Raw genomic sequence first — 10,848 nt, 5'->3', positions numbered from 1 at the left:
TTTTTTTTTTTGTTCTTATGGAGAACTCAGTGACTGTGAATGCTAAACTTTTAAGAACTGACCCAGCACACTGTGTTTTTTTTTCCATATCCTTTCTCAATTCAACTCTGATGACCTGATTTATAAATGTTTCCAGGAAGCAGAAGTTTGTGCAGATTTTTTTGAGATCCAGAAGGAAGAGAGGGGAGTTGGTGATAATAGAAAATATTAGAAAAAGAGCCATCCTTGGCTAATGACTGAGTGGTTTGATGACCTTCTCCCCAGGAAAGCAGAAGGCCGCAGGATGTAAGGATTTCTGGAGTTCAGGGTGCACTTTGGGAGCTCTCCTTTGGGCACCAGGACTTGGGGTTTAGCACTCAAAACATGAAATAAATCCAGTTGCTGAGAGTCTCACTGATAGTCAGTGCCTTTGAAATGATGTCTGAAGAGTGTTTATCTGCCTGCAAAAAGGTCCAAGGGCTAACATTGTGAAATCAGGTTTGGAAAGTTCAAAGCCTTCCCTTGCTGGGGTGTGCACAACCAGCACTTGTCAGTGCTGGAAGTCAGATATGCTGCAAAGGGACTGCATTTTGGGGGCAAAAGCACTTTTAGACAAAAGCAAGGGCTGTTAAAGGATGTCACTGCAGAGCCCTGAATTCTTTCTGAAAGGGTTCAATTTCGTGGCATAAAAAGCCAGAGCAGAAAGAAGCCCAGAGCTGAGATTCAGGGAAGGCGCCGTGCAGCCAGCCACGCTCACTTTTGTGTTTTGCTCATAACCAKCGTAGCAGGCAAAGGCAAACACTTGTCTAATTTGATAAAATATCTTTAATTGCAGCAGCACTCGAGGTTTGGGCTGGCTGCACCAGCTCTGTTTGTAATCACAGCTCCAGCCGCACTCACAATCAGCGCCAATTGCTGCCAATTAACATCCGCTCACTGGGGCTGCTTTATTCACATCTTCTGGGGTGTAACATTGCATTATTCATACCTTGCCTGGGAAAACTGAGTTTAAAAATGAGCACCACTACAGGATTTCATTGTGCTCTGATAGATCTCGTATCTCCACTTCTGGGTTTGGTTGTTCCAGTTGGTGTAGACAGGAAAACTTTGGTCATGGTTTAGATCCTTCTTTTCACTTCTAGGAAATAGTTGTTCCTCCTTGACAGAGGATTTGGAAGAGGGACCAAAAGAAATCAAAGATAGTGTTTTTTTCACCAGCAGTTCGATTTTGGAAGTAGTCATTGCAAAATGTCGTTGATGTGCTGGACATTAAGAATAAAATCAAGAAGAAAAAAAAATTAAAAAATTAAAAAATTGAGCAGACATGTATGTGGTTATGGAGATAACCAGGGATAGACATTTTTAAAAGAGTTCTAAATGCCAATTTTCAGGATTTTGAGTCTGGTCTGTGACGTAGGGGAGCTTGGGGTGGAAGGGACCATCCCTGCACCAGGCACAGAATGTTCTCTGTGGTGGCACAAGATGAGCCACAGGTCCAGTCTAACACAGCAGGGTGTGCCAGCATCTCRGGCTGCAAGAGCTTCTTCTTTGACTTATTTAAACCTTGAGCCTGTGTTTCCCCCTGCAGAATTTTATTCTGACTTCAAAGGAGTTGTTCTTACTGTGAGCAAGTGCGAATGATTGATGAATGTGTTTGGTTTTTTTTATCCTTCAGATGATTATTTTAATAAGGAGAAATGAATGGTGGCTAAATAAGTTTAACAAGGAGCTTTGTTTGCTTTCAGTTTTGCATCTAAGTTAAATTAAATGGAATTTTTTGGTTCCCCAGTAACAGAAAAAAGCAAACCATGGCAGAGACCCTCATCCCTGGGGAGCAGGGACCATGCACACACTCCTTAGGTGACGAATGTTCTCTGCATAGAGGAATGTGACACGGGGATAAAGAGAAATGAGTGCTGCAGTAATTTCTTTAATTAAAAAAAAAAAAAAATTGGGAAGAAGGAGGTGATAACTCGTGGCAGCACCATCACCACAGCTGCCAGGGCAGACAGGGCAGTGATGGGTGTTTGCTCCAGGAGCCCGTGCCAAACTCCCCCATAAGTTTGCCCCACTAATCAGGAKCTTGTTAATAACAACTCAGATTTACGATACTTCATAACGGCCCGAGAAGAAATATTCATCCTGGTATTGACTGTGTGGGGGAAGAAAACCTAATAAAGCATTGAGAGTGCTTAATCAATAGCCGGGCAGGGCTGCGCCGGCTATCAGAACGAGCAGCTTTGTTTGCCATTCAGGCGGATAATTTATGGTTACTGCTGCAAGTGATGGATGTAATTTATGTTTTAGAGACAATTACAGCTCCAAGACAACTGCTGCAAAGCTTTTGCAGGAAGCCAGGAGAAAGACAAATGTGGGTTTTGGGGTGTGAGCGTTGTGCCTGGCAGCCTGTCCCGTGTGTTCGCTCGTGACATGATATTGGTGTGTGATGTGTGTGCACGTGTGATCTGTGAACTCTGCTGCATTGTGGCCATGATTGATTTTAAAGCTCAAATCAACTTTCTTAGGTTGCAGGATTCTTTTAAACATGGTTTAGGTTGCAGACTGTCCAAGCTGTAATTTAAAAACAACAAAAAACCTGTGTGTAAAACTTAAGGAGGTACTTATTTGCTGGATTTTCAGCACTTTTTTAAAACTGAATCAAAGTATTTCGATCAATAACTGAGAAGCTGTCAAACATGCATTGTGTTTTGCCTGTAATAGCTCCTTATAAAAGCAAATTGTCAGATAGTTGCATTTCTATATCTTTGTGTGCCAGGCACTCAGATATAGTAAGGTGCACATTCAGGAGCATTTCAGGTGTACATGATAAACTATATTTAGATTTTGATCCTAACCACTGAGAGGGTTTAGTTTGTTGGCTTTTTTTTTTTACCCAACAGCATTTGTGCTTTCTGAGTTAGGAATTACATCCCTAAATTGCCATRAAAGTCAATAAAAGCTGCCACTGCCTCTCAGAGAGAATAATCAAGCTGCATTCTTAGAGATATTTAACATTTAGATCCCTGAAATCAGCCCATCCTCATCATGGCCTTCAGGAGAAGGCCCCAGGTGTTATTATTAATGAAATGGTGCCTTTATCTAAATAAATGTGTTTGTTTCCTGTGACCCCTGATGGAGCAGGGTGTGTTACCCTAATGCTTTTAAACTAATCAAAATCACCTCCTCACTCCGTGCTGGTGGGCTTTGTTCAGCCAGGATTGCACTAACAATGGCAATGATTTTACAGATTTTATTCCCCTTCAGTGATTTATTTATTGCCAGTCCAGGGAGCTGTGACACGCACTGGAGTCAGTGGTTCATGGGTCAGAGCACGGGTTAGCCCAAAGTTGGGCACCCAAATGGAACTTTGCATGTGGCTGCCTTCAATCAATAAAATTGTTGCTCATATTCAGCTGATAAATACAGAAATTTTGGAAAGGGTATTTTAAATCCTGGCTGGCAGTCGTGAGATCCCTTTTGTTGTCTTAAAAATGATTCTTTATGTTAATGAATATTGCATAAACTTGTTGTATGGGGAAAATGAAAATATTTCAACCTGTAGGCAGTGGGTTAACTGGTGCTTTCCACTGATCTAAATGTACAAACTGTTGCCAGAATTAGATGGTGTTTCACTGCATGATTTTCCTTTCTCCTTGCCCAGGTCTGGCCAGTTCTATGCTCAGGGCAGGTTTAATCCCTCACTGGATTTTAAAGATGCTGAATTGAGCTCCTCAATTCAGGCTGCAGAGCTGAATTCCTGCCCCAATGGAGAGGAGATTCCTGCCCCAATGCCAATATGTATTTCTGATTTGCAGACTGTGTATTTCTGCTCTTCAGACTGATTTTTAATTTTTCTTCCTCTGTTTTCTCTGAGCGCTGGAAATAGAGCAGGTCACTGCTGTTTGATTTCAAACTGGAGTTACCACTTTGTCCAGTGTMTGCTTTTATAGAAAGCTTTAATTTATTTGTAGGAAGTCTGAAATTACCTAGATTTTAATAAAAGTTTGGTGAAGGGTTGTTTTCCTTGGAGCTGAGGATGGATGATGYTTTCAGACAGGGAGTGAGAGGCATTAAACAAGAACAGAGTGAAGGGATTGGAATGGTCCTTCTCATTTTAGCATGAAGCTCTAGGCTGGGTTAATTGGGCAAAGGTGATCTGCTTCATTAAAAAAAAAAAAAGAGCATATTCCCATACCTATAAACTATTTTATATGTTTTTTTTTGAGGAAAGATGCTTTTTACATAGTGCTGTTCTGTAATACCACGTGTGCAGGCAGTGTGAGACATGGGCTCATGTCAACAATCCATATTTTAACATATTACTGGATTTAAAATATATCATGGATTTTTTTCCTTCCCCACATGYATGCTAGACAGATCATATATAAAGTTAATATCAAGTTAATCTAGATGAAAGGTGTTTTCAATTATTTTTCCCATGGCAAGATTAAGCATCCTGTATGTCCCATGGATAATATTTTTGTGTTGCAGCATTGGCTCTATAAATAAACGTGAAACATTGCAGTAGCAAACATCACATGTTTATTTTTTCAAGTGTCTACAGCGTGTCATTACAGATGGATTGATAGGCTTGATAACACTGAACTTTTGTCAGACCCAACGTGGCAGACTTGTTACGTGTCAGAAATTTTCTGTCATTTTTCTCACTATTCAAAAAGCAAAATGTATTTGCAACCTTGAGTGACATTGAATATGGAAAGCAGACAGAAATTTATCATTTGACAGAATTGTTTTTGTTGGGTTTGTTTTAGTCTTGTTTTTTTTTCTTTTTTTTTCAGTGGCAAAGCTGTAATCAGATTTTAAAATCCTCTGTTACTCTGTTTTAGGAATATGGAACCAGCTGATTGTGGCTTGTATAAGCTCAATGACCCAGCTTTTTACAAATGTAAAACACATTCTTTATTACTTCACATGCAGATCATTTATTTTTGTGCTTCTTTGGACTGAGGCAACATCTGACCTTTATTATGGAGTTGCAGAAAATAACTTGGCAGGGTGCAGGCAGTGGAGAATGTTCGAGCAGGAGATGGGACAGCAAAGGGTGCAGATGCTTAGAGAGCAAATTTTCATTGCATTAAGGCTAAAACTGGTGAGATTTATACCTAGGCAGTGCATTCSTTCAAATATGATAGGAACAGAGCTGCATCAAAAAAGCTTTTTTTGGTGTCTTAACTCAGAAGTTAAATGATAGTTTATTTTCTGATGATTAGCTTCAAACAAGGCATTTGTTTTAAAGACACGTGGGGATGAAAAGTCAGGTTTTGTGGGTGTAACAGAAGAGATGATGGGTTCTGGTGTAAAAACAGCATAGAAATGCATGAAAACATTTCATCAAATGATGAAAGTGAGTATTAAGGCAGAGACAGGGAAATCCTGGACAGAGCAGTCAGAAGGCAGAGCTGGAACAAGAAGATGACGTTCCCAGGCATACAGCACTGGTAATTTCATAGCTGGACCATGGCATTTTATGCTGAATAAGGAAGGAAAAGATTTCTGATTGCTGACAGGAACCCTCTGCAATCAGAGGAGAAACTTCCTCTGTCAGTGTGCATTTCTGAATGGTTCATACGCTGGTGAAATCAAGAGGATAATGATGAGCTCCTCAGCTAGAAAGGATTTGTTCCAATATTTTGGTTCAAAATACAGACCCTGGTGTTAATAAATCAGTGTGTGYATCCTAGACCACCTCACCCAGTCAKTGTTTTATGCCAGGAGGTTGTGGRTGCTGAGGAGTGAAGCAGTTCTTCATTTTTTTATGAAATAAATCAAAAGAGCAGGGATATTTTATTAGTTCCTAATGCTGTTAGCATAAATARAAGTGGAGCTGGGTTGTGATGTGGCTCATTGCAGTTGATTATCATGAGGCACATCGAGATCTTTGCAATTTGGGGGTGAGTGAATCCTGGGAAGGGTCGTGCTTTGATTTTGGACACATTTTGTGCCTCCTCTCCTCTCCTCACAGCGCTGGGCAGGAGGAACGTGTCCAAAACTCATCTCCTGTCGTATGTTCTCCCCTTGCTGAGGAAAACGAGCAGACGCACGTTCTTATTTTGGTTTGTTTTTTGCATTTCTGAGAGGAGGGAGAGTGTTTTTCTCGGGAGAAGTTTGTGTTTAAATCGCGCTGCCGTGAAATCGAGAAGAGCCTCGTTGGCTTCACGCGAGTTAGGATTTGGTTTCTTGTGCAGCTCTCAAGATAACTGAATTATTTTGTCATTTTTTTTATACCCTGACTGTTTTCCAGCGTCACTGAGAACAAAGAAATTATCATTTTGTTGATGATTGCATTGGATCTAAAGCCACAGAGAAATGAGATGGTTTTAGTGGGTTTGTGCCTCTTCAGCTACACTTTAGTAAAAGTTGGTGTTTCATGATCCACTTTTCTTCCAGCTTTTTAATAGTCTGAAACCTCCTAAAAATTTTCTTTTAAGTGGTGCTTTTTAGGTAGGATTGGAAATGAGCCAGTCAAGTGATGCTCGAGCTCATCAAAGAGCCAACAAACCTCAGTAACTCTGAGTCTTTCACATCGAAAACTTGCAGTTGAAAGGCTCTCACCTCTCTCACATAAATGTGAWTTTTTTTTTCTTTTTTACATATTTTTCTTTACAAACTAATTAAATGWTTTTTTAAAAGCCTCATTTCCCCTTTGGGAAACCAGGAGTGCCTCTAACATGAAGTAACTGCCTGTGGTTTTTACAGTCACAGTGATGTTTGCTGCTGCTGCTTAGTGCTGCTCCTCATGGCTCTGCTGCTGTCTCACTGAATGCTCAGCAGAGCAGTTCTGCTGGCCTGGTGGTTTCTATAATATTTCTCTGAAATTTCCTTTATAGGGTATTTAAGTACAAATATAAGTGAATGTCTTTGCTATTGTTTTTTCTCTGCCACTGGCTATCTACTTATTTTTTTTTTTTCATTTTGTTCTTTAATATTCTTCATTTGTAATGTGTAAAATGCTATTTTACATGGAGGAAAACACCAAATTACAAGGTGAATAGGTGGGGTGTGTAGACACCAGCCCCTGACAGAAAGCAGGAGCTTTATTGATTTAAAGTCCTTCCAACTTTCAGAGGTTTTTGATCTCTGCCACTGCTGYTAGAAGCAGCCTGGCAGCCAGGTGAGGCTGCTGGAAATGGTTTTATTGAGGTTGTTGCTGATGTTGGTGMCCAGAGGTGGAAATTGGTGAGCTGGGCAGGCACAGCCAGGTGGGATCTTGTGCAGAAGGGAAGGGGGAAAATCCCACCTTTGCAACTCCAAGAATCACAGAATTGTTTTGTTTGAAAAGAGCTTTAAGGCCGTGGGGTCCAGCCATGAACACAGCCCTGCCAAGCCCCCTCTAAACCCAGGTGCCACATCCCCAGCATCCCCAAGTGTCACATCCACTGATGGTGGGGCTCGAGGCTCTTAGAGGAGTTTCCCATGAGGAAACTGTGATATCTGCCTTTTAAACCCCTCTAGGGATGGAGACTCTGGCACTTCCCTGGGCACCCTGCTCCAGTGCTGGGCAATSCTTTCAGTGAAGAAATGTTTTATGGCACCCAATCTAAACCTGCCCTGGTACAGCGTGGTTGAACGGAGGGGCTCAGCAGCATCTCTGGGAATTGCTGCTCCTGGGCTTCCTTCAGGGTCCTGAACCGTTCATCTCAGACATTTTCCTACTTTTTTTCCATCAGAATCAGACACAATTGTCCTCAAATCTTCCCTCCTGACTGCYGTGTGCTTTCTTCTGGCAGATGTCAACGAGTGTGCCACGGAGAACGGGGGCTGCCACGAGCGCTGCTGCAACACCGTGGGCAGCTTCCACTGCAAGTGTCCAGCTGGCCAGAGGCTGGGGGAGGATGGAAAATCATGTACAGGTAATGCCAGGTGCCCTGCTTTGCTGCTCTTAAGGAATTAGGAGGCTTGGGGAGGGGAAGGAAACGCTGGCTTTTATGCAGAGCCAGCTGAAGAACATGCGCGCGGAGTTGTCGGGAGTGCAGATCTTCTCATGTCTTGGATTATGAAGATGTAACTGTAAGAACACTTSAAAGGGCTGGGGTTTTGTTTTATGTCGTTGAGAAAGTGTTATCACTTAACCTGGATTGGCTGTGCCATGTTCTGATTATGGGATTTCCATCATCAATTTGAAAACTTGGAGTAAGTGTATATATGCCTGATGATATTTCGTCTGTCTCTGAAGCAGAATGGCTCTTATCAGGAAATACACATACATTTTCACATTTCAATCACAATTCCACAGCYAGAGATTAGCTGAATAAAAAGGGATTTAAAGCCACATGCTATGTAAACCCTTTGTCTTTTTCCTAAGGGAAATTTAAGTCTAGTTAGTGCATGATAGGGTAAAATTTGTTCTTATGCAAAAACTTATGTTAGAACACAGAATGAATTATGGTCGAACTCCTCAAAGGTGCAATGGTAAATAAAATTGTGAACAAGCCCAGATGATGCTGACCTGCTTCAGTACATTTTGTGCATCCTCAGGTGCTGCAGCAGGTGGAGATCAGGTGTGGGGTACCTGAGGTGTGCAGTGCCAGAGCAATTCCCCCTCCCTGAGCTCTCCTGGCACAGGGAACGGGGCTGTGCTGCCCAAGGTCTGTGTGCTCTGCTCTGCACTGCACCTCCCCTGCATTCCAGTGCTGCAGGAAATGCAGCAGTGATGGCATTTCTTTTATCTCAGGGTAGCTTTTCACAAACTCTGTTATCATCTTTTCACAAGACACCRTTCTCTGGCTTTTCCCACTGCACAGTATCTCACGAATTCCTTTCTTCCAGGATTTCATTTTGCCATTGTTCAACTCCTTTTTAAGGTTTGTACAAAGCACTGCATTTCCTGCCTGTGGTCATACGCTTTATCCTGACTTTATAATTTATCTGGCTTCACTCCTTTTTTTGCTAAAAGATGATGGAATTATTTTCTATGGCAACCTATCAGCTGAGCCCCACCTTGACAGTGTAAATAAGCTGTAGATGTTTTTTTTTTTATTTTGATTGAAGTATTTCATTATGATCCTCTGTGTTTTYATTTTGGCCTTTGGGAAGGTGAATACAGGAATATCATGGATGATTCAGGTCCCTGCTGCTTCAGATTCCAGCTTCTCTTACCTCTTTYGGGGTCTGAATGGCAAAGTGCCCACATGTCCACAGCACAGGTCTGTGTTTTKATGTCTCCTTAATGCTCTCAGTGCATAAAAGTTGTCCAGACCCCAAGGCTTTTGAAAGCAGGAGTCCTACTCATCATAATCCTTAGCTTGCAAGAGTCATTTCTCCTTTAGGATAGTTTTGTTTTAATAAATTTGTCAAATTAGTGTTCTTTCTGCACAATTACAGTGCACTTTAAATTCTATCATTTGGACAGTCTTTAAAAACTCAAAGAGAGCTTAAGGTGTTTGATTTTGGTACTGTATTTTACCTGACCAGGAATTGCAGGGGAATATATTATTAGCTCTTTTGAAGCCATTTTTAGAAATCTTCAGACTAAAATATAAAACATGCATTGAACTGGAAATGCTCAAGTCATAGAACAAAGTTGATGTCATTGTGTCACTAAATGCACCTGAACTTTTKCAGAGGTGACCATGGCAGTGAGCATTTGGCTGTGCTGACCTGCAAGGAGGATGATTTCAGGCAGCTTGAGGCCATCAGGGGTGACAAAATGGGTGACAAAATGGGAAATGGGAGCTCCCCAACAAAACTGTGCAAGGTTCTCCAGGCTGTGACTCTGAACTGGGGTTTATTGGTGCCTCTGCCTTGCTCAGAGCAGTTATTTTTGCAGATGGGAGTGAAACAGCTCCTGGTTGAGGTTAACCAGTGGTTCTGGGGGAATAAAGCTCATTGTTGTTCTGGGTTGTTGCATTCTTTCTGCCTTTATGGCATCGTTGTGCTTGATGGCAGCTCTCAGTCTAAACTCAGGTGTTAAATGGATGTGCAGTGTTGTTCTGCTCCCATTGTTTGTCTCATGGTTGGTTTTATTTCACCGGTGCCTGGGATGATCGATGGGTGTGCAGTGTTTTGTTTTTTTGGTTTTTTTTATAAGCCAGGGCACAAATAAGGTGCATTGTTAGAAAAGCAGCATGGAAGTGGCAYGGGTTTTATTCAGTGAGTTGTTATTACTGGAAAGATTGATCGTGTTTTTTCAGCAACAAAATAGAGCATCTTTCTGACAAAAGGGAAAGATGTCAGGAAATAACTGTCAGGGTTTTTTAAATTTTTTTTTTTTTACAGTCATTTGTGGCTGTTTAGTACTAAGGAAGGGAAAGTGGATAAAAATTCACAAACCTGCAATGTACTGAAGGGCACTGCTGTTTYGATCAGTCATTGGTTGGGGTTTGTGAGGAATATTTTGGAGACCCAAAGCCTTGATTTCCCAGCTTAGATGAGCTGAGGATGCTCAATCTCCAACTTCCAGGGTGTCAGAGGTGTGTGCAGGTCACAAGGCTTCACAAGGATGCACAAAGCAGCAGCATAAAATGGGTGAGATAATTTTAGAATATTTATTGCTGTCAGCTTTCACAGAATCACAGAATGAACCAGGCTGGAAGAGACCTTCCAGATCAGCAAATTTAACCTATAACCAACCCCCTCCTCATCAACTAAACCATGGCATTGAGTGCCATGTCCAGTCTGTTTTTAAACATGTCCAGAGTGATTCTGTGGCTGTTTATACCCACATGGGGCAGGGGATTGAGCAGCACAGCCTGGACACTGAGTGCTGTGGGGTCTCTGCCCATTCCTGGGGCTGTAGGGGTCTCTCCTGGCTGTTTTGGGGTTCCTATGGCAAGATTTGTCATCTCTCCTGGCTGTTTTGGGGTTCCTATGGCAGGATGTGTCATCTCTCCTGGCTGTTTTGGGGTTCCT

At 41.9% G+C, this 10,848-nt stretch overlaps 1 protein-coding gene across 1 annotated transcript in view; it reads left to right on the top strand.

Moving 5' to 3' along the window:
* Positions 1–10,848, top strand: part of LOC130580759 (multiple epidermal growth factor-like domains protein 6) — a 169,976-nt gene that overhangs the window by 83,279 nt on the left and 75,849 nt on the right. Inside the window, exon 5 of the mRNA XM_057378471.1 lies at positions 7,728–7,850. Coding sequence (XP_057234454.1) covers positions 7,728–7,850 — 123 coding nt within the window. The remainder of the gene's footprint in view (positions 1–7,727; positions 7,851–10,848) is intronic.

This window comes from Malurus melanocephalus, unplaced genomic scaffold, assembly GCF_030028575.1.
Source record: "Malurus melanocephalus ecotype Western Australia unplaced genomic scaffold, MMel_1.1 scaffold_360, whole genome shotgun sequence".
In the NCBI taxonomy this organism is placed as follows: domain Eukaryota; kingdom Metazoa; phylum Chordata; class Aves; order Passeriformes; family Maluridae; genus Malurus; species Malurus melanocephalus.
This window is presented reverse-complemented; position numbering and strand designations above follow the sequence as displayed.